At 39.2% G+C, this 24,360-nt stretch overlaps 1 protein-coding gene across 8 annotated transcripts in view; it reads left to right on the top strand.

The window, feature by feature from the left end:
* Positions 1–24,360, top strand: part of LOC119646569 (GTPase-activating protein skywalker) — a 189,383-nt gene that overhangs the window by 153,149 nt on the left and 11,874 nt on the right. For 5 of the 8 annotated variants that reach the window (XM_038047055.1, XM_038047056.1, XM_038047054.1 and 2 more), the window contains exons 4-9: positions 9,141–9,345; positions 15,146–15,270; positions 15,375–15,706; positions 15,774–15,942; positions 21,048–21,077; positions 22,041–22,127. In XM_038047055.1, coding sequence (XP_037902983.1) covers positions 9,141–9,345; positions 15,146–15,270; positions 15,375–15,706; positions 15,774–15,942; positions 21,048–21,077; positions 22,041–22,127 — 948 coding nt within the window. The remainder of the gene's footprint in view (positions 1–9,140; positions 9,346–15,145; positions 15,271–15,374; positions 15,707–15,773; positions 15,943–21,047; positions 21,078–22,040; positions 22,128–24,360) is intronic. The other 3 variants (XM_038047057.1, XM_038047058.1, XM_038047059.1) reach the window with 3 other exon arrangements.

The following is a 24,360-nucleotide window of genomic DNA, read 5'->3' as shown; positions in this document are numbered from 1 at the left end:
GAGTTTGAACTCATACAGAAAAAGTATACGTTCTTGGTTTTTTTCCATCCTTTTTAAGGTTTTATGTAAAACAAAACCTTATTAAAATCGATTCAATGTCTGTCTGTCTGTCCCACGCACTTTTCTCCAAAACGGCTAAATCGATCGGAACGAAATTTGGTGGACAGATGAGAACTATGAAATCCCACGCATACAGTGAGTGGCATAAATTTAGATGAAGTTTAAAGGGGGCTCCCCATACATGCATAGGGTGGATTAAAAAAATTTTTTCACCGGATGTACTCGTCTCGATTTGTAGTTTCCGAAACTTCCATTAGCTTTGACGTGACTTGCAAAGTGCGTGAGTAAGGAGTCAAAATGTAAACACTTAAAGTGAAACAGGACTCATTTTCGGAAACTACCCAACCTAAGAATCCGTAAATAATCAGGGTGGTGCGCTTAGATGAAATCTAGGCCTCAAAATATATCCCATTCTGATATCTGCTCAAATAAACTTACTAGTAGTATATTACTAACTTTTAGAAATTTACTGAAAACCCCCCTTAAATTCATCCTAAGACTTACGGATTTTGTGCCAGCATAGAGGACAATATTTTGTGTATCCGTGCTAAATTTCATGGAAATCTGTCCATTAACGCCAAAGTTATTAGAAATAACAGCATCCTAAGCCATACAAATAAGATGCTGACGTCATAACGAGAATAATTGACAATCGAATGAAATATTAAAATTCCGTTCAAGAAGAAACTAATTCTCCCCAGCCTTTTTTTATATTTGATGTAGGTTACATTCTTGGCATTTGCTAATAATATTAAATTCAGAGTGTGAAGCGTATGCGGTAGACTATCATCAATACAGGGGTTTCCATCGAATGATTTATTTAAATCGCTTTCTAAAAAATAGAGGGCAATGGAATTTTTAACTATGTGACACGGAGCTGTCGTGCACTCGTCGCTCCTGACATCTATTTCTTTTCCTTCAGCCTTTGTCCCGTTCACAAGCAGGGTTGGCTCGCCGTGATCGGTTTCGTCATTTTATTTTATCAAATACCTGATCAGGATATAATCGTGAGGCCTTTACCATTGCTTACCATTGACGTTGATGTTCAGATCAATATTGGTAAATGAATTCTCGTTAGCGTGAATTACGTGACCACACAATCGAAAACGTTTCTCTCGCAGTTTTTCTACGATCGGTACAAATCCATATCGATCGTAGATATTCATTTTAGACGTGATGAAAATATGTCACGCCACCAGTGCAATGCAACATCTTCGTCCCCATTACCGCAAGACGCCGTTCATTGTCTTTTATAGTCGGCCAACACTCGGGACTATAGAGAGCGGCAGACGGACGACAAAGAACACCGGTTATGGAATTCCACTTCATCCAGGTTGCGTTAATGCGTGAAGCAATTTCATCATGCATGCATTGGCTGATAGCATTGACTCGAGATATTTAAATTGCTGAGTTCTGGCAATTGTAGTAACCTGCCCAGAACTGAGAGATTTAAATATCTCGGGTCAATGCTATCAGCCAATGGAGAACTACGTTATGCTTCTCACATAGGGAAAGACAAAACCTTTTATACCTGAAGCGGCAAGCTTCCGGGTTCCTGACTTGTTTCCTTTCTATTTACTGTTATCACAACGATGGTCAAAACTGAAATGACTCCTTGATTAAATGTAGGAGTATTTATACTTAATTATCCGACACCAACAGCGCCAACTGGTGGTGGTTTGATACAGCAAAATCGCAACTAACTTCACTTGTTTGCCAAATCGGCCATTTCATGTGCAACAACCTAATATTTTTAACCTTATTCTTCAAAACTTTTTAGACACAATAAAAATCCGGGGAAATATATTTGTTTCAAAAATTTGGGAGAAAAGTGGACATTTACTACATATTATACAATCATTCTACTGTGCGATTGCCGCTGTAAAAAAATCCACTTAATTTAAAAGAAACGAACAGAATGCCTCTTACAAATATGACGTTATTTATCTAACGATGAAAACTTTATCATCCTATCTGGCGTTACTATCTAATTCTGCGCGCTCACCAGTCGCTATCATATACAAAATTCATCTTTTCTAATTCAACCAATTTCCGGCAAAGTTTAAAAATTTTATTCATTTACATTCGGTCCTGTTGAAAAATTGATAAATGTTATCGGGCACTTTTTGTCTTCCAATTGCTGCAATTTGTTTTCCCTGTCAGGATTATTATTCGTCGGTGCTACTGATTGTCGCCAGATGGAATCTGTTATTCAGCAATCGTTGGAGGCTGCTGAAGAAACATATATTTGGATAGCTTGATCAAATAAGCACCAAATTCTAACTCATAGTTGTTTGTACAAATTTTCTATACCAACAAACGACCACTATATTTCTCAGCATTTTTTTCTCCCCAAGTCATTATAAATGCCAATGAGGGACTATAATTAATTAACTCTAAATTCTAATATATTTGTTTATTTTCGGTAGATTACATTTTCACACAATGGATACTTCGATCTCCTGACAGTAAATTTATTGAATAAACATTTGTTCTTAGTAAATAAGTATCCTGCTTAGCGATCTATTTAGGAGGGAGGGGGATCTAATAAGGTTTTCTTTCGGTACAAATATTGTGATCACTAAATCTTTATTACCTATTGTTTTGAATTTCTAACGAAACTTTAAAAGACATGATGGGGGCTATCAAATAAGAGAACTCAATTAGTACTTTTCGAAACTGATATTATTTTTTATATTGGGTGAAACATAGGGGAGGAAAAGCCCAAAATGTGAGCCCTGAAAAGTGAAACGTTCTCAGAACCTATCCAGCCAAGCTGGGGAGAAGTAGATTCTTCATGAATGGAATTTTAATATTTCATTCGAATGTCAATAAATTTCTAAAAGTTGGTAATATACTATCCGTAAGATATCCTTTCGGATATCGGAATGGGACATATTTTGAGGCCTAGATTTCATCTAAACGCACTTTCCGGATTTTTTTCGGATCTTTGGGTTGGGTGGTTTCCGAAAATGAGTCCTGTCTCGCTTTAAGTGCGTACATTTTGATTCCTTACTCACAGGAACGCCAAAACTAATATCAGTTTTGGAAAGTGCTAATGGAGACCTTTCATTTGATACCTTACACGACTATATCTGGTGAAAAAAATCTTTAAATCCCCTTTTTGCTTGTATGCTCCTTTTAAATTCTACCTAAATTTATGTCACTCACTGTATGCGTGGGATTTCATAGTTCCCATCTGTCCACCAAATTTCGTTCGACAGACAGACAGAGAGGCAGTGAATCGATTTTAATAAGGCTTTGTTTTACACAAAATAAAAGAAACAAAACAAATCAGAAAACAAGTCGAAATGCAGGAAGCTGGCGCTTCGGGTATAAAGGTTTTGTGTATTTATTTCCGATTTACTCCGTGCACAAAAGCATACATACCTACATATATAACACGTAAATTAAATATGGCTGATTTAATGTACAAATATTATATATCTATCTGAATTAGACACTACCTGCAAACTTCATTAGCATATACCTACAGACACACATCTCTGTTTGGAGTAATTGATATTCATATACAAATGACTAAAAACTAAAACAAAATAATTCTTTGCGCCCCCATTCATAAGAACCGATTTCATTGCGGTATTGACGAATTGATATGTGATGATGACGTCACACAGGTTATAGAATGCACGAAATTCACAAAAAATGGCAAAGTTTCACCCCCTATAACTTTGTTAATAATAGTTGGATTTTCTTCAAACTTGACAAAATTGTGCATTATCCCTTACACCCATGCCAAATTTTGTACATCTGGGATAGACATAAGGGAGGTTGCCGGATAAATTTGTAAAATGTTGAAATATACTATTATTAACTTTATTTGTGCAGGTATCGGAACCGGATGTATTTTGGGGCCCAGAATTCGTAGAGATGCACCACTATGATTTTTTTCAGAAAGGTATATGTATATGCTAATGGAATTTGCGTGCAGTGTATAATTCAGATAGATATATATCAATGTCCTCAGCAGCAGTATCAATTTACGTACATATACAGCTACTCTTAAAGTCGGTCACGTTTCATTTATAGAGCATTCATCATCATCATCAATGGCGCAACAACTCATATCCGGTCTAGGCATCCCTTCATAAGGATCTCCACACATCCCGGTTTAGCGCCGAGGTCCACCAAATTGATATCCTTAAAAGCTGCCTGACGTGTTGGCCACTGCTCCATATCAGGCAGTTTCTGCCTCGTCTTCTTTTTCTACCATAGATATTGCCCTTATAGACTTTCCGGGTGGGATCATCCTCATCCATACGGATTAAATGACCCGCCCACCGTGAACTATCGAGCCGGATTTTAATCACAACCTGACAGTCACGGTATCACTCATGTAGGCTACGGAATCGTCCATCCTCATGTAGCGGGCCAAAAATTCTTCGGAGTATTCTTCTCTCGAACGCGGCCAAGAGTTCGCAATTTTTCTTGCTAAGAACCCAAGTCTCCGAGAAATACATGAGGACTGGTAAGATCATTGTCTTGTACAATAAGAGCTTTGACTCTATGGTGAGACATTTCGAGCAGAACAGTTTTTGTAAGCTGAAATAGGCTCTGTTGGCTACCAAAAATCGTGCGCGGTTCTCATCATCGTAGCTGTTATCAGTTGTGGTTTTCGACCCTAGATAGAAGAAATTATTAACGGTCTCAAAGTTGTATTCCTCTATCTTTATTCTTCCTGTTTGACCAGTGCGGTTTGATGTTGGTTGGTTGGTTTTCGGTGCCGAAATCGCCACTATATATTTTGTCTTGCCTTCATTGATGTGCAGCCCAAGATCTTGCGCTAATCGCCGCCTGCTCGATCTGGATAAAGGCAGTTTGTACGTCTCGGGTCGTTCTTCTCATGATGTCCATCTCGTCAAAATAGGCCAGTAGTTGGGTGGACTTAAAGGGGATCGTACGGAATCACGGATCACTTTCTGCAGAGCCAGGTTAAAGAGAACGCATGATAGGGCATCCCCTTGTCGTAGACCGTTGTTAATGTCGAATAGTCTTGACAGTGATCTTGCTGCTTTTATCTGATCTTGCACATTGGTCAAGGTCATCCTAGTCAGTCTTATTAATTTCGTCTGGATATCGAATTCTCTCATGGCCGTGTACAGTTTTACCTTGGCTATGCTATCATAGACGGCTTTAAAGTTGATGAAGAGATGGTGCAACTGATTTCTCATTCCAACAACGATAGAAAATCGCTTGCCGCAGAGAGAAAATCTGATCTGTTGCTGATTTGCCTGGAGTGAAGCCTCTTTGGTATGGGCCAATAATGTCCTGGGAGTATGGGGTTCTCCGGCCTAGCAAGATAGCGGAGAATATCTTATAGATGGTACTCAGCAACGTGATACCTCTATAATTTCTGCACCGCGTGATATCTCCCTCTTTATGTATGGGACAGATAATGCTTCTTTGCCAGTCGTCAGGCATTGGTTCGCTGTCCAACACCTTGATCATCAGTTGATGAACCGTTTGTTGTTGGCCGCCTCCATATTTAACCCCTTCGGCTGTAATTCCACCGGTTCCCGGTAACTTATGGTTTTTAAGCCGGTGGATTGCACGGACTGTTTCTTCTGTGCTTGGTGGTGCCAGTATTTGTCCGTCGTGTTCAGTTGGCGGGACGATTAGGTTCCATACGCCCAGAACATCATTGGCCCATACTAATGAGGCTTCACTCCAGGCAAATCAGCAGTAGATCAGATTTGCTCTCTGCGGCAATCGATGGAAAACTGTTGGAATATAGCCATCAGTTGCACCATCTTTTGATCGACTTTAAGGCCGCCTATGACAGCATAGCCAGGATAAAAATGTGGCAATGGGAGAATTCGGTATCCCAACGAAATTGACAAGACTGAGGCTAGGTTGACCCTGACCAGTATGCGAAGCTAGATAAAAGCAGCAGGATCACTCTCGAGACCATTCAACATCAACAGCGGTCTAAAACGAGAATGTTCGATAATGCGTCCCCTTCAACTTGGCTCTGGAGAAAGTGATTCGATTTGAAGTCCGCCCAACTACTTGCCTACGCTGACGGTATTGACATTATGGAAAGAACAATCCAAGATGGGCAGTCTACCTTCATCCAGATCACATTAATGAAGGCAAGACGAAGTACATGGTGACAACGTCAGCGACAAAACCAAACCGAAAGAACGAACAACATCGAGTCGCACTGGTCAAACGAAAACAATGAAAATAGAAGACTACAACTTTGAAACCGTTGAAAATTTCTCCTATCTAAGGTCGAAAATTAGTATTTGTGTGGCTTCTTGGACAAGTATGAATCTGTTATTATAAATATCAGTTGATAGTGACGATCTTGTAATTTCAGAACCAGTAATATTTAAAGCCAATTGTTTGTGAACACGGCGCGGAAAAATCGTTAATATGAGAAAAAGGAGCAAATGAATGATGAAAAAAATGTATTTAAGAATATTTTTAATATTGTGTATTAACTCCTTAGATTGCCGAGCATAGAATTGTAAAATTATAAAAATTATAAAAGTTAGGGTAAATTTACATCGATCAAGCTTTTTTAATCGCTTGCAAAAAGTGTTTTGTATTATGAATTCCTATTCTTCACTATCGTTGACATCCGACCTGAACATCTTCTACAATGTTTAAGTTTCATTTTAATCATGACGTTGATAGATTGTGAAGAAACCACTCTTTCTCTTTTGCATTAATTTGTTGAAATATTATAGTCATTAAGCGGAAAATTTGTTTAATCTTAGGTTCTTGCATCTGGGTTATCTATATTCATGGTTGTTGAACCGTAAAAAGGCAAGCTAAAGATTGGAAAGGTTACGTTGGAAAATAATATGGATTTTAAATAATTGACCGATTGAATACAGCCATTTGCTAATCCATTTCGAAGCAATGTTCCATAGTTAGAACTGCTTTCTGAGGTTTCCCTGTTAGCTACAATCGAATTTTTATGGGCTCATGTATTTCGCTCCGAGTCACTTGACTGCCGATAAATTGAATGATGATGGATGATTATCTAATGCAAAAACTTTCATTTCGGCGAAGTGGAAAAAGGAGCTTGTTTCTTTACCGATATAAAAAAAAAACACATTTCAAATGCCAAAATTTTCTACAAAAATGAATTCTTCTTTTTTTGTAGCCTTTGTCCCGTTCACAAGCGGTGTCGACTCGTCTTGATCAGTTGCGCCATTTTATTTTATCAAAGGCCTGATCTGGATGCAATCGTGAGGCCTTCAGATCACCACTCAGCGTATCAAACCATTGTAGTTTCGGCCGGCCTTTTGGTCGCTTACCATCGACTTCGATGTTCAGACTAATCTTGACAAGTGAATTCTCCTTACCTCGAAGTACATAACTATACCATCGAAGACGCATCCTTCACAATTTATCCACGATCGGTACAACCCCATATCGACCGCGGATATCCTCATGTCAGTTGTGATCAATGCATGTCACGCTACTAATCCAACGCAATATCTTCGTCTCCATTACCCTCACGGTGTCGTTCATTGTCTTTTATATTCGGCCAACACTCAGAACTATAGAGGATGCTGGGGCGGACTAAATTGCGATAAACTTTAGATTGGAGACGTTCGTTGATACGTCGATCACAAAGAACACCAGTTGTGGAACGCCACTTCATCCAGGTTGCGCTAATATGTGAAGCAATATCATAACACAGTTCTCCATTGACTGATAACATTGACTCAGTTCTGGGCAAGTCACTGCCATTGACAGTGATAGTGCCTGTTTCATGGGGATCGGTCGTCAACAATTTAGTTTTATTCAGATTTAACTGAGACCGTGTTGCATGAGACGATCATTCCATTTTTGGATTAGTTGCACGAGATTATTTCTGCTATTAGGTGCCATTAAACATGATCTGCATTATGTAGTGTATAGGGCGTTGGACGTTAAATATCCCATGTGACAGTGTCCGTAATAAGAACAAAAAGAAGTGGTGAGAGGGCACTTTCTTGATGAACACCGGCAGAGACAAGAAGTGGTTTCCATACACTCACCACACTTCGAACTTTACTTTTCGGATTGTGGTAGAGCAATTGAACCCAGCACACGAGTGTCTGGTACTAGGTGTTGTCGTAGAACATACCAGATGAGCTCATGTTGCACACGGTCAAACACTTCCTGCAGATCGAGAAATGCAATGTAAAGAGGACGATGCTTCTCCATGGGTAAAAGCGCAGCGTGTATTGCGGCTTTATTCACAGTTATTTGAATGATATCGCGAATACTATTGTCAAGAATGCGTTAAAAAATCTTCATGGTATGGGTCGGCAACTGGATCGAACTATAATTTGAACATTCTGCTGAATTACCTTTCTTTTTCCATATTTGAGCTATAGTACTTCCTGAATAACCCGATTAAAAAATTTACTGAGCCAGAGTGTTGGGTCCCAGCTCAGATGTGATGTCGTGAGGTCATGTTGCTTTCGCTAGTTTCATTCGTTTTATTGCCTCCTCGACTACAGTGGTTTTGACAAGGGGAATTGCTCCAAATATTGGCGATGATTGTGGAAGTGGAGGATGAACAAATTTTTCCGTTGAAATCTGTTCGAAATATGTTCACCATCTATACGCCGCGGCTCGTCGGTCGGTATTGAAAGTACTTTTCTTGTTATTAACGCAATAGAAGTGTTCGATATCCTGTGTGCGTTCGTGTCGATACAAATCTCTCTCGCCACCCCAATTGTCCATTTTATCGCATAGATCTTTGTAATGAACTGCTTGGGTGACATCGATCGCTTTCTTTGCTTCCCGATTGGCATTCTTGTAAATTTTCCAATTGGCCAAAATTTTATGGTTGAGGAACTTGTGTTAGGACATTTCTTTTGACGGACCTTTATTTTAACATCTCAGCATTTTATTTTTGTTTTACTGAGGATAGTACAAAGTACGTTGCCTCAAACCCTCCTCCTTTATTTGGAACCAGCATGCTATGTAAATAACCTGGGGGAGTTTGCTACAAAAATGAATTCATCCAACCCAAATGCATTCATTAACATTATATACTTCATAAATATCTAGAACATATTAGTCACATTTCAAATTTTCCCTTACAGGTTTTTGGAACCACCGAACTACCCGAGAAACCTATTATGTTACCACCATTCGTCGATTCATCACATTGCTTGCCATATCATTTAACTCGTAAAGGACGGGCAGTCGCTGATCGCATTGTCAACGTCCTAGGATATGCATGTCCTGATATTACGTACAGCCCGACGATATATCCGATCACAGCAGTTTTATTACACTTCATGTCAGGTGAGTAGATATTTCCGAGCAGATTTATACAATCGCCGGTGCATTGGCGAGATTGGCTGAGCGCTGTCCTTTCGGTTGCGCATCATGGGTTCATTGAAAATTAAAAAAACAGAAACTGAGAAAAGTAAGAAAGAGGAGACTGCCTGGCTTTTCTAATTTTATAGCGGGGTGAACACAAGGCATCTAAGTTGATAATGATAGAGATTTTAATTTATTTGTAAAGCCGTTTAGATTTTCAAATAAGGTTAGGGCTTCTATCACGAAAAGCAGTAAACTTTACTCGTCCCCCTTATTTCTAAGTTCTATCGGAAGCTGCAGCATGCAATTCAGGTCCATCAGCGATGGAGCGCACAAAATGCAACGTTAATAAAAATGTCTAAAACACTTCTGCATGTCTCTCTTTTTTGGAGCATGAAAGTGAAGTGAGCATGTTTGTGAATGAAAATTTCGAGGTGTCAGATGTAATTTAGGCTTTGTCGCTTGCCCTTATGGGAAGCCTGTTCTCTGTTTTAGAAGCAGCATTTGTTAATGTCAATGCTTCCAATGGCAGTGTAGTAGCTCTTGCTATTTCACTGGTAAAAACCGCTCTTGCAATTTTCCAGTTTCTCTTGTGTTTTCCTGGATGATGTATTTTCAAAAGAGTCTGCAATGTCTCACCTCTGATGTTTATGAAATTTAAATGTGATTTTGCAAGAGACTCCAGCTAAATTTGCATTCAAAGTTTTCAATAGATTTTCGATCGCAAAAGGAGTTCATAGTTGTCTAGGAAGCTGCATTTTATTGCCAAACGGTTCATTAGACTTCCTCCAATCTCTTTTTATAGGATATTACAATCTCTTCGCCCGTAATAATTGAACTGAATTCTAAGTACGCAGTGAGCAGTGAGACTTCGTAGAAATTTTTAAGTCAATTCACTTCTTTTTAGGAGCTTGTATTCTTTTCCAAGTTGAACCGATGTTTATCCCTTCACTTTAATGAAAACTTAATAATATCTAGACAATTCGTCCGGAATTCCAGGTAAAATTAACAAACCAGGTACGTTTGAAATAGTTTTCTGGCATGTTTTTTGTATCTTACAAAGTTCTCGTATTTAACAAAGTTCGATACACAATTTCAAAAAAGTACTCCTATTATAAATTCGGGATATTAGAAATTATACTAATTTCCACCGTAACTATTTTCTTTCTACACAAAACTCGTTCTTTTCACAATGACTGCCAACTGTCTTTTCTTTACATCTGACGTTTCTCGTCACCTACTCTCTTCTTCACTCTTGTAGCGAGGTCTGAACTGAGTGGAGCACCGGTGATGTCATCTGTCCGCTGGTATTCGCCACATTCGAAATTTCGAATGCCGCGAATCCTGCCGTGCCACATCTTTTTATGGCACACCCTACATTCACTGTTGAGACGAGCTGCAGGGATCGTATCAAAGGGTTTGTTTCCTCTAGGTTCCATTTGCTACTTCCACACAAATATGTTGAGCGTTCGCATGACAACCTGTTAAGGGTGACTCAGTATATGCTACCTTAGTTCACAGGGAATCATAAGGTGACAAATATAACGATTTTCCTCTTACAAAGTTAGGTATTGTAAGATAACCGCAACTGCTGTTAACAAACTCGATATCAGAGCATTGGTTCTTGGTTTCGTGGATATTTCATCATAGAAGATCATAGCCTCCTTTTCCTGATATAAGATTGCAAGTTCTTAGACATGAGTGCCGTCGCATTTGTAATGGACAATGACTGAAAAGTCTGCTGCGTCCAGTGTAGGCCTTACTGGGTTAATCAGCATGCCTCTACTTTCCGTCGAAGGTTCTGCTTCTTTGCGTCGGATATCTCTGAATATTATTTGATTTTGTGAAAAAGCCTATCTCCTCATTCCCAAGGAGCTTGCCGTTCTTTGCATGGGTCCATTTTCACAAACCACAGACTAGTTGCGTCTACATAACCACCTTTCATGGTAAAGTCGAAAGAGAAGGATCCGACAGGGAAGAGTTAGCCTGTAGTCCCCTCTCCTTTGCGCTGATTTTTCCTTCTTGAGAGTCCATGACGGATTACATTCGCAACCTTATTCTTCTGAGGCGAGAGTCAGAGTCGACTTCAGCATTCAGACAACTTGCGATTCATCGATCGATCACAATGTCACCTTTAGGAAGCCTCTCCTGAATTGCGCGTAATTGCTGATAGAAAGGTCTACTATGTCGGAAATCGTTGTGAGTACATAGGACTGTACAGTTGTAATGCTCTTGAACCTGTACCGGAGTCTTGTCGACATGACAAAACCGACTCCCAAACCAAGAGATCGCGATTTGCGATAGCCGTCGGTAAAAATCCAACACCAGATTCGCGTTTGCTACCACTTGGCTTTCTAGAGTACAAAAACACATTGCCGCAAAAGGGAGTGGAGTATTTTCCAGAATCTCACCATTTCACTTCGCTAAGACCGAGAAAATTCAGATTCAGAATTCTGATTCGTGTTGGAGAAAACAAGCATCCTCGGGACCTTTGGTACCATAGTCGAGGAGCATGCCTTCCTTTCAGAAATGATCATAGTCCATTTTCAATAGCATAAAGTTGGTCGCTATCCAAAGTGTTGTTGGAAAATTTCAAAATTTCCATATTGCTAGGCCATAAGTTTCTATCCCTTTTAGTCGCCTTGTTTGTCATAAAAAACAATGAGTACTTTGAGTGTATTCTTAAGCGTCAATTCATTGGGCAGCACCCCATCGTTAGCTTTAACCGGTCGTGTCGTTCAGATCCACCAAATTTAGAATAAAACGTCACCGAAATTATTTTGTTGATCGAAATTCCCTTAAATTACTCGAACTGTAATTGTTTTTAAAGTTCGTGCTCATTCTTGGGAATGTTCCGGAGAAAAAGAGGAGGAAAAAAATTGAAATTTTTCACACAAGGGGCTATATTCTGCCCCATGGAAGAATAATCAATGTCATCTGCAATGTTAGCTGAAATGTCGATTGCTTAAACAAAGAAATTCTCTTGCATTTAAGTTTAATTACCAGTATATCATGAGTATACCTGAAATAACGGATTGCCTTTTCTCGGTAGTCGATGAATATCAACACGCACGTTTTAATTCATACAATTATTGAAAACAATCAAAACTCAATTTCTGGAAATTCGAATTCAATATAAAAATAATAATATCTGTACATTCAATTTTATAATTTCTATAATACTAAAGTAAAAAATAAATTTAATTCTTTTATAGAAATTTTTACGTTGGATGCCAACGGATTTGCAGGAGATTTTTTTCACGAAAATTTTCGTCTGCCAATAAGAATGCCTGATATAAAGGCCTGAATTTTCGCGATTTCTGCGGTCATAAAACTAAAAGGGGGATAGGTCCATTACTGTGGTTTATGGCGCTCAATGTTTGTCTGACGATTCTTAAACCCTCCAGTTATGTCTGAGGATTTCTCATTTGATCGGCGGCCGTAACATGGGTAGGATACAGTTTTGACTGTTCAGGCGGTCGGTGATCGAATGAAAAATGATTCGGCCAACTGGCAAGACATGTCTGTTCAGGCTGTGTGAGTGAGGATTTCATGTTTAGTCTGGGAGTGAGAATTTTATGGGCATCATTACCGCTGGTGATAAATGCTAACACACGAAAATATGTCAAATTGTCGTCTTAAGGCCTCTTTCAACGTAACTTACAGGCCGAACTGTACGTAGATGGGGTTTTAAGGATTTAAATATAAAAAAAGTGAAAATCGTCGTGTTAGCATTGGAAAACTAGCAAAGGCTCTTAATATTTTTTTTGGGATCAACTCAATGCAATGTGGTTGGTGGATTGGGTATAAGACGCATCATTGCGAGTTCCTCGGTCTTTCTAGTAAAAAATCCACTATTTAGCGTACGTATGTGTTTTATGTTTTGTGTCATTGTGCCATTTCTCGACAAGGCCGTGGCCCGTTCTGCTACGTCGACGAACGTCGAGGTGAATGCCGTAGCGTTTCTTCGAAGCTTAGGATCTTTCAACATGATCATTTAATAGGAATTAACATAGCGAAATAACTCCAACTCTATTTATCTCTTTTCCTGATCTCAGCAGTTTATTTTTGTTTTGCTGGGGATAGTACAAAATACGTTGCCTCAAACCATCCTCCTTTACCTGGGCTTGAACCAGCATGCTGTGTAAATAATATGGTGGAATTAGACTCATAATGAATTTTTCCACGATAAGGCGTCGGCACATTCCAGTTTGATTGTGATCGAATTTTTGGCAAAACAAAACAAAAGTTATCGCTCGAAACTTAAATATCTGCGCCGAGGAGCGTCCCATTGGTCGATTGATCCCATAAAAAGAAATTCGCTAAAATAACTCAAAGCCATTTCAGCCGAGATCTATAAGAAGTTTACGTACAATTAAATTAATTGTACGAATCATATCCCAATGAAACAGGCTTTATCACTGTCAATGGCAGTAACTTGCAGTAACATATAAAATTTTCAAGAATACAGCCTTCTAGCCGGTTATAAACGTTCGTTACCTGAGGAGCTGAGGCGATAAAAGTAATCATAATAGTATTAGGGATCACATGAAGAGGTATGTGTGGTTTGTAATAATGCGAGGAATTTTCGCATGTTATTTACATTATATTTATCGACAATGAAACCACTGCGTTTTTCAAATTTGCTGCATTTCTAACTCGATAATATTTTGCCCGATCGGCTTGCTTATTTTAGCGTATTTGGTATATTTTTCTCCGTACAAAGATCCTCCAGTTTTTTGATCGAATCAAAAATGTACATTTTCCATGCCACAAACCATCAAATTTTTGTGCAAAATTTTAATTTTTTTTTTAAATTATTAAATTTTTTTTTCATAACACAACTCAAACAATCACTCAGTATAAACCAATTCTTCTAGTTCAACGAACTTTTTTATTTTTTTTTTATTTCATGCACTGTGAAAGTCACAATCGCTGCAGCAATGGAGAATTTTTTTTAGGCTCCGGAGATCGCGTATATTTCACCATGTACATATTATTTATCCAAAAATATATTCTAAAAAGATCAAAAAATTCGATCCATTAGCTTTTTTAAAAATTCCTAAAACTACCTTTTTGAGGCAAACACACTACCTCCTTAAACTACATTATGAAATGCTTCATGCATCAGCGCTGAAGTTCTTTATGGTAGACATATAAACGAATGTTTCAAATCCAAAATCGCCCCCTTCGCCCTATCGGCCTGTCTCTATGGTTCTGTTGGCCGACTACAAAGGGCAATGAACGGTGCCTCGCGATAGTGGAAACGAAGATGTGTTCAATTAGTGGCGTAACACGCCACGATCACACCCGACAACCTCATCTCGCTACTGAACGGGACGATTGCTTAAGAAGAAGAAGGAGGTAGCATATTTGTATAGGCTTAAAAGAAGTCTATTTTCAAGGCGCTGATAAAAAAAGTATCAATTGGAATACATACAAATGTTTAGCCAGGCCGGACCAATTTGAACAGAAGGTTTTAGAAGGCATCGACATTCCAAATGCCGCAATGAAAATTCAACCCTCCACTTGAAATTCTAGAGATATTTCAATTAATTCCTTTACTATTGTAATCAATATTTCAACAGTAATATATAGTTGCAGAATCCCTCAATACCAGCGGGATTTCTGCGAGCCCCAATTATCACTAGAGACGACCGTTAATATGAATATAACCTTTGCAATAATAGTTACTCATTGGATCGAACGGGACATAGTTTTTTCAAGTAATTCAATATGTCAGAAATATATATATCTAATCGTCTTGTGTTTTCACTTTCAGAGGAAGAATGCTATCACTGTCTTGCGAATCTAGTTGCTGCCAAGGAAAAAGTGTTCATAACACAAACAAAACTTTTGTATGAAGTGACATGGAAAACCGTTCTGCAAATTTCCAAGAAATATGCGGTAATTTTTCCTATATTAATTAATTGTGTCAATTAGCGCCATTTTTATTGGTATCACTTTAAGATGTATAAGTCAAATTAAAATTCATTCAACGATTTTTTCAGAAATCGGCTGTAGCACATCTCCAACGATTATGTCCTGGACAAAAACTGGAACCAGTTTTCATGGATTGGTGCTGGTGGATATTAGGAGGACTTCCTTTTCAGTACTTAGTACGTGTTATGGATTGCTACTTTCATGAGGGCATAAAAGTCTTTTACCGTGTCGCATTGGCGATTCTTATATTATTTCACAAGCATACAACAACGAACAGCTCCGATTGGAGTGTCGACAATATGAAAAACGACATTGACAATGCATTAACGAAATTCTGCAAGCGTATGCCAGTATCACCGGCAAAATTATTAAGAACTGCCTTCAGTATAAGGGGACTCAGGTGACTTGACTACTTGCGTTAAATCAAAGTTACTTGAATGTGATTCATTTTTTTACTTTATTTACAGTTCGACATATATATCTAGGATATTTATTAAGACTGAAATGTTATTAAAAAGTAGATCGGTTTTAAGTGGGACTAAACAATTAGTTAAATCGCGTTCTAGCGATAATTTGCCAACAAGCCAATCCCAAGTCAATATACAAATGATGTCACACACATTAACAATACGAGAGGTAAGAATTCTAATTTATTCACTGATTTATCCAGTAAGGATTCAATTTCAATTATAAACTTAGCTCCGTTGTATTGAAAACAACGAGCAAAAGGATAAGAATTTATTTTTTCCGAAACCAAGTAATATTTGCATAAATCAACAGGATTTGAAGATTAGGGTTTTGGAAGAAGCGCAGTTGGGACTTTTTTGTTGTACGTATTATCTAGCATTATGCCGGTATGTGAGAATTTTTTTAGGCAATGATGACGCACAAGTTGTTATTCTACAACATCATTCTCACTGTATTCGCACTCAGGGTTTATTCTTCGAATCATTCAACTTGTAAGTTGTATTTGTTTACTGTATCTTTGGGTAAATACTTTGCTATATGTAAAAATAAGATTATATTAACGTTATATGGGGCAGTCGCGCATCGAATTTTGCTAAATTAATATAGTATTGAGAGCATCTATTTTGGGAACTATAACAAACATGAAAAGATATTGACCTCTTCACACTTTCCATGGAAATATTGACCCTTTACAGATTCAGTGAAATCATTGTATTCATAATTACTTTTCAGCTGATTCTCGCGTTTTCACTTTTCTCATTGTATTACTGCTGATCTCATTTTTCAAGTGATGTACAAAGTCTATCTTCCTGCCTTCTAAATTCAGTCGGTCGTAATCTAACCGCTGGGATACTTATGTGGTTATTTATCATTGGCATTATTCATTTAATCCACATCATTTCCGTATGATCGCAGTAAAACTAGTAACACTGCTAGACTAACTAATTTTCTGTCGCCATCCCTACTTCTTTTCGTAAAGAATTCAACCACTACAGTGCTGTTATAAACGCGCACAAAGAGTTTTCACAGTTTCTGATACAGCTTCCTTTATGGTACTTCTTATTATCTGATTATTCTCCTGATTATTGTTTAACCATACCTCTGGCTTCAAAGCACATATCCAGAAACCAATTGAAAGAAATGGAGTGATTCGATCGCTAACGCATCTAGTAGACAGTAGTGTTAATCTGGGAATAGAACAGGAATCCAATAAAATAACACTTAACATTAATAGTTAATGAACTGATTTGTCTAAATGATTTAATGCAAAAATATTCAGGTTACCCTAGGGATTAACAAATAAGATAAAATTGCTTCTTTCCACAGAAGAAAAAGGATGTTATAAAATGTTCACTGAATTCTCTCATATTTTTGGGATATTCCATGTGCTCGTTACCCTTTCAAGTTGCCTTTCAGTAGACGTCTGACGTCCACACGCTCTACACAGCCTGCTCACTGGATCACTTTGTTGTTGTCCTTTTTTGAGAGTTGTTCCTAAGTACACAAAACTGACGACTTGTTCAAAATCACAGTCGCGTTTTGTCTGACTGACGTTATTTGTTACATCGTTCAGAAACGAAAAAAACACAGTATTAAATTCTCAAAAATCGGAAAGTCAATTCAATGTTAAAATCATGGTCATGGTCAATACTTAATAAATATTAAAAACAAGTTAAATAGTTCTATCATTTTTGAGAATGAATACCGCTTGTGATACGATTAACCAATTTTCCCAGGCTGGATTCATTATCTTTTTTTTTATGGATGGAGGCGGAAATCTTAGAAAGACGCTGCTGCGCCAGGTTGCAGCAGTGTGTGGGATTCACACCCACTAAAACTACCCCCACTCTTCCGCCCCTCCCCGCGGGACCACCGTGAAGTATTACTTCGCGGGGGAGGCTCTGGTTCGCTATACCAGCTCGTCCATGTCACGTCTGCGTCGCGTCGCCTTCCGAGCTCGATCCCACTCCAGGAGTTTTGTCTGCACCACGGCTACTGCCTCATTTACCGCCATCCAGTTTTCCTCCGACTTCAACATCTCTTCCACTAGGTTGGAGGGCCCGATGTCCGCCCCTAAGATGCTGTTCAACCTCCTTTTCTGCTGCAGAAATCTGGGACAATAGAACATAACGTGCTCCGTGTCCTCGAGTGTAGCACCGCATTCAGGACAGTTGGGAGACTCGTCCAACTCGAAGCGATGCAAGTACTTCCTATAGCCACCGTGTCCCGTAAGGAACTGTGTCAGGTGGTAATTCAATTCTCCGTGCTTTCGGTTGACCCATTTCTCGATGCACGGGATCAATGTATGGGTCCATCTGCCCTTGTCGGAGTTATCCCATCGTTGTTGCCACTTGTCACACAACTCTCTCCTGATGGCTTTTCGGAAATCCGCATTCACCTCGGCTGGATTTGCCTTCCGTTTTTCGTAGAGCCAGTGTGCCTCGCTCGCTAGAAGATCTATAGGGATCATTCCTGCGATAACACACGCTGCCTCCGTCGATGCCGTCCTAAATGCGCTGCACACCCTTAGCGCAATTGGCCGGTATGCCGAACATATCTTCCTCCGGTTGACAGCGTGGTTCAACGCTCCCGCTCAGACAGGGGCCGCGTATAGCAGGATCGACCTCACCACTCCCGCGATGAGTAGCCTGCGACTATACTTCGGCCCTCCCACGTTAGGCATCATCCTTGCAAGGGATGAGCTGGCATTTGCTGCCTTTTCTCGCGCATAATCCAAGTGTCCCTTGAAACTCAGCTTGGCATCGATCATCACCCCCAGGTATTTGACAACCGATTTTGAGACGACCTCACGATTACCAACCCGGATGGTAACCGTGTTGTTCTTCCTACGGTTGGTAATGAGGACCGCCTCCGTCTTTTCGTCCGCCAGGTCCAGCTTGGCCATTCGTAACCATGACTTGATGGTATGAATGGCTTCATTTGCATAAAGCTCCACGTCCTCGGGATGCTTTGCAATTGCAACTACCGCCAAGTCGTCCGCAAAACCAATCAGCGTTGTCTCCTCCGGCACGCGAAGGCCAAACACTCCGTTGTACATTATGTTCCACAGCAGCGGTCCCAATACAGAACCTTGAGGCACACCTGCTGTCACAATGTACTCCTTCGGCCCGTCGTCCGTCTCGTACCAGAGAAGTCTATCCGAAAAGTAACTCTCGATGAGCCGAGCCAAGTAGCTAGGAACACCCAGTTTGGCCAAAACGCCCTTAATCCAGCCCCAGTTGGCTGAGTTAAAAGCATTTTTGACGTCCAGCGTCACCAGAGCACAGCATTTGCCCATTGCCATCGCATTTCGAGCCAATTCCACGACCTTTGCTACTGCATCGACCGTAGAACGGGCTCGCCGAAACCCATATTGCCGCTCTGAAAGACCACCCGCAAGCTCGATGAACGGGGGCAGCCTGTTGTATATCACCCTCTCCAACATCTTCCCCATGGTGTCTAAGAGACAAATAGGGCGATATGAAGAGGGCACGCCGGGTGGTTTTCGAGGCTTCGGTAGCAAGACCAGTTTCTGCCTCTTCCACTGGGCGGAAAACACTCCTTCCGCCATGCACGATTCGAATGTGCTTGCGAACCACCTTGGTCTGGCCTTGACCGCCACCTTCAGAGCCCTGTTCGGAATTCCGTCCAATCCCGGAGACTTGCTGTCCCCGATACGTCTGCAGATTTCCCAAAGTTCCTCTTCGGTAACATCAGGGATCGAGAAGACGTCCTGCTGAGCTGCCAGTTGGGGTTCTCTTTCGTCCTGCTCCTGCTGCGGGAAAAGAGTTGTAATTATTTGCAACAAGAGCCGTGGGCATGTCACCAGAGTGATTTTCGCCCGCGGATCTTTTTCATTACAACTTGGTAGGCTGTACCCCACGGATTCGTATTAGCCTCCATGCAGAGCTTCTGGTAGCATTCCCGCTTGCTTCTCCGAATGGCCTTCTTAAGGTTTCTTCGCATATCCCTGTATTCCTCCTCACGCTCCTGGTGCTCCGGTCTTCCTCTTGTCCTGTGGGAAAGTCTCCTCGCTCGGAGACAAGAGGATCTCAAGGCAGCGATCTCCGTGTTCCACCAGTAGTTTGGCCTCTTGCCGTGGTGCAAACGTCGTCGTGGCATCGTAGCGTCGCATGCTTCGGTTACACGCTGAGACAGCTGTGTGACCCTTTCCAACGCTGTTCCATCCGGATCATGGGCTCCCTCCAATGCGGCTAGGAATGTCTCCTCGTCGAAAGCTCCGATAGACCAGCCAACCGTCTTAGCCTTTCCACCTCCAGAGCGTCGTTGACTGCTTCCCCGGTTCCCAATGTGGAGGAAGATGGCCTGGTGGTCACTGTGGGTGTAGTGCTCACTCACTTGCCAAGCCATCCCCCTCACCAGTGGATTCATTATCTATATAAGTATTGCCACAAACAGTTTCAATTGATTTGATTGCTTCCAACAGTGATTATCTTACACACAATTATTGAAAAAACATTGTATTCGTTCTTCCATTTATAAATACACTATACCCTCTTGCAATCTTCTTAGGACAACCTTCTTTTGCGATATAGATCAATATGATATGATGAAATGGATAACGTGTGAATTCGTTCAAAGCTCGATAAAGAATTATTTATGCAGGAAGAAGAGAGGATAGTGGAGGAATAAATCAGTGTCCGTGTATAATTTGAATAAATCAAACTTAATCAAATTTTAATTACATTTGATTTTTAAATGATACGATCATCGTTGGGTTACCGTTGCCAGCAAGCGCATCAACCTGCGTCAACCCAATAAAATTCAACTTATTTGATTATAAATGCGTTCTCCAAATACAAACTTTCAGACAAAGGAGTCCCAACTGAGTGCTACTGCCATTGTTTCCTTTTTGAAATTGAAGGGACATTTAATGAAATAAATAAAAGAAAAAACAGGTTATTTCCGTTGGAATTAGACGTCGAACAAGAACTGTGATCTGTGCTCTGGTTTTCTGAAGTGATGTTGGTTCTGATTGGACGAAAATACCTAGTTTAGGAATGATTGCCAAAGCTATCTTCCCTGATCCAATAATCCTACACATAATTGAGGCTTCATTTTCCCCCAAAAAATAATGCCTCTATTAAACGACACGGTCCTACCTCGAGCTTTAACTTCTAACAACTGATTTAGTTTGGAAGATCATAGTTCTTGCCTCGACGATTATCATATGCACGACATTCGTATATTTAGCGAAATTAAGTAATTCAATAAAAGTCGAGACAATTTAAAGAAATTGAATGGTATTTCAGCGGGTGGCATCTGAGACCTGTCGAAATCTGGTATGAGGCTGTTTTTGTTTTTTTTTTCTGACATGTCAGCCGTTTTATTGATTTTGTCTTACGTTTTTACGTCTTTAAGTTAACTGATATCATGTACCCGGAACTAAAACATAAACGCTTCAATAACTTTTATTTTTCGCTCAAATATCAAAATTTAATTAAAAATATTATATTTAATTGGAATGCTAGGAAAAGTTTGTCTAATATCAATATCAAATGGAAGGTTGTGCTTCTATTGGCTTTGCGTTCTATAACATTAGTTATTAAGTAGTTCGTGTTGTGTGAAGACCCTTGGAAAACGTGATGTTAAATGGTAATTATGAGGGGCGTTGGAGTATTGTAGGTAAAACTGCTATTGAAGGACATGAATTGTGCGAATGTCACACTTTCATGAAGGATGTTTATGCAAATTACTGTTCAATTATCGATAGGTACAAATTGTTATGATTTCACCAATCTGGAATTTGATTTCTTTTCTCACATGCTCTTTGTAATTATCATAGTTTCATCTTCTGGGAAACTATAACTTTGTACATATGTCCACAACTAACCAGCTCCTTTGTGATTTCAGGTGTATCATTTTTGTTTTCTAATTATATTATCACGTTTAAATGAAAATCTATATTGTTCTCCTCTGCACATGGCATTGTCTCTACGAAACTCTTTCCCATTATCCCACCGAAGCACAGATGCATTTTTCGTTACTTGGAATCGTATTATCCATACATGTTAAACCCTCTAAAACTTTAACCCAATATAACGACTAATTCAATTTCTTTCCCTTTATCTATTCTGCTGCTTCCTGCATCCGATGTGTGTACCATTTGATCGTCTTTATATCTACATCCTAATACTTACGATACATCATCATATTTAAATCGGGTACTAATGCGATAAAAATTCGCCTTTACTAAAACATCCACATCCATTGCTTGAAAACAACAAACTCATAATCCATACCAGGGAGCACAGTCGCCCGGTCATAGGGTTTTGTCAATGGGAGTTTTCCCAATCCAAGCAATAGAGAGTCTTATTGCTAATCAGGATGATGTAAGTCCCAGAACCAATTTTGCTTTAGATAAGGCACCACTTTTAATAGATTTGAAATTTTAGTATGATTTTCTCCACGCTCTCTATATTTTTTTTGTTTCACTTTCGCGTAAAATTTTTGATTTCCATATTCGAATATTGCGAGAAGATTAGATTTTTGAAGCTTGGTTTTTATTTGTTTCACATTGCTATTCACTTGCTTAAAGAATTTCGTGAAAATGGTCGCTTCTTGATATACTGATCCCTTTATAAGCTGAACACTGAAATTTTTTTTAGTTTCATTATTTTTCAACAACTTTGGTACAAACCTCTTTAGTTCGTGAGAAGAATAATGTACAAATTAAACCAATTCCATTGAGATTCATTCCTCGCAGCTAATAAACTTCCCTGTTTAGTGTTAAAAGAGAACATTCTCCCAATTTACACCGATGTTGATAATTAAGAGAGGGCTAGATCTTCTTGTCGTTCTGGTGAGTGGTGCACAAATAAGTGCTACTTACCTACTTTGCAGCTCTTTGGGTTAATGGGCGTCACAACCGGTATCACTTTCATACTTCCCCTGCGCCCTGTGCATATTAATGGCACATGGCTTTTGGGAGTTATAGGATTTAACCTGGAAAGGTACAGGGATTTCAAAGGACATTGCAAAAAATCATGGATAAATTTCATGACTATCAGAATTTGTTTTATTGATTTTTTTGACGCCTTTTATATGATTGCTAAGTGAGGTATAATGCATCAACATGCCTACACACCGTTATTGTCTCTCCTTGGCTTTGAATTTTAACTTTCCCTTGATCTTCCCCAATAATTTTGCGCGTATTTTGAATGTGAGTCACACTTTTGGAGAGCATAGCATATTGTTCAGCAGGTTGTCGTTCCTTTGTGTTCCATCAACTGCCATTTCTTTCTAAACAGTTTACAAAACTGAGATATCCATCTGTTTTCTGACCGTACTTCTATGGTTGACGCTGTGAAAAGCAAGAGTTGTAAACAGATCGGAGCTTTAGAGTGGCAGTGACAGTTTCAAAATATTGTTTCCATATCAGACAAGAGAAGTCTGTTTGATGTCAGTAATAAGGTAGATGTATTCCGAAAAATAAATAATATTATTCTTACAGTTAATAAAGTGTATAAGCGAACGAACATATTGTATGTTCCTTAGTGTATGTTTTTTTTGTAGTAACCCAGTAAAATAACCATTCGATGATAGCTTCTGGTAGTGTGCTGGAATCCAATTCCCAAGATTATGTTTACAAGCCAATAAAATTTCATTATTTAATTTAATTTCCCTTGCATTACCTGCTCCTGGAATTTATTAGCTCCATCAAAACTGAGCTATTTTTCTGGTTCGTTCATATCTTCTGCAATGTCAACTTTTTACTAATGTAACTTTCAACGGATAGACATCGATGATTTGAAACGGCTTGCGCACACTCTTGACTTTTTAAACCATTCATTCATTTATTGCGATTAATTTTCGTGTTGACTGCCGGTAAGACATTTATTTTCGAAATTACAACCTTTGCTTTTTCTTTCTTAGATCCCTTCTAGTGGTGTCATTTTTTGACAAGGGTTCTCACAATTTCTTTGGAACTTCTAAATGAATAATTTTTAAGAGTCCAGGCGTCGCAGTGACTTCCACATCACAATTCAACATTTTTTACAAGGAACTTTGTGCAAAGCGTATTTTATTTATATGCTAGCTAACGTCTTACCATTTCTGCTTATTATGCTATCGCGTGATTTTCAGTACTTGTTTTTCGAATCAAGAATCAACAACAAATTTTTTTCAGAGTATTTCATGTAAATTCTGTTGTGCTATCCTGACGTTCTATCTTGACTTTCGCGGCAAATTCTAACTACATCAGTCTATGTCTTTACATTCTGCTCTGCTCCGAAATATTTGTTTCTCGTAATCATTTCCATGTTTTTCCTAAGCGCTACATGACGTTTGCTTTAAACGAAGTTTTGCTGTCGTACCTTTGAGTATTCTACTCTTTCAAGGCAGCAACTGTTTCAAATTGAATTTGGAAGACAGTAAAGAGTGTCAAGCAGGGGCTTCGAATTTTGGTATACAATTGCCACTTAACGCAGCAGAAGTATTTTAGCCCACAAAGCTTTACTTCACGGAATTCTTGCTGCAAACGTTCAATCCACTTTATTACAATGTTTTGATTTCAGATATCTTTTGTCTTTTCATTTTAAATATCAAGTAAACATTTCTTCCATC

The sequence above is a fragment of the Hermetia illucens genome, chromosome 1, assembly GCF_905115235.1.
Source record: "Hermetia illucens chromosome 1, iHerIll2.2.curated.20191125, whole genome shotgun sequence".
Taxonomy (NCBI): Eukaryota; Metazoa; Arthropoda; class Insecta; order Diptera; family Stratiomyidae; genus Hermetia; species Hermetia illucens.
This window is presented reverse-complemented; position numbering and strand designations above follow the sequence as displayed.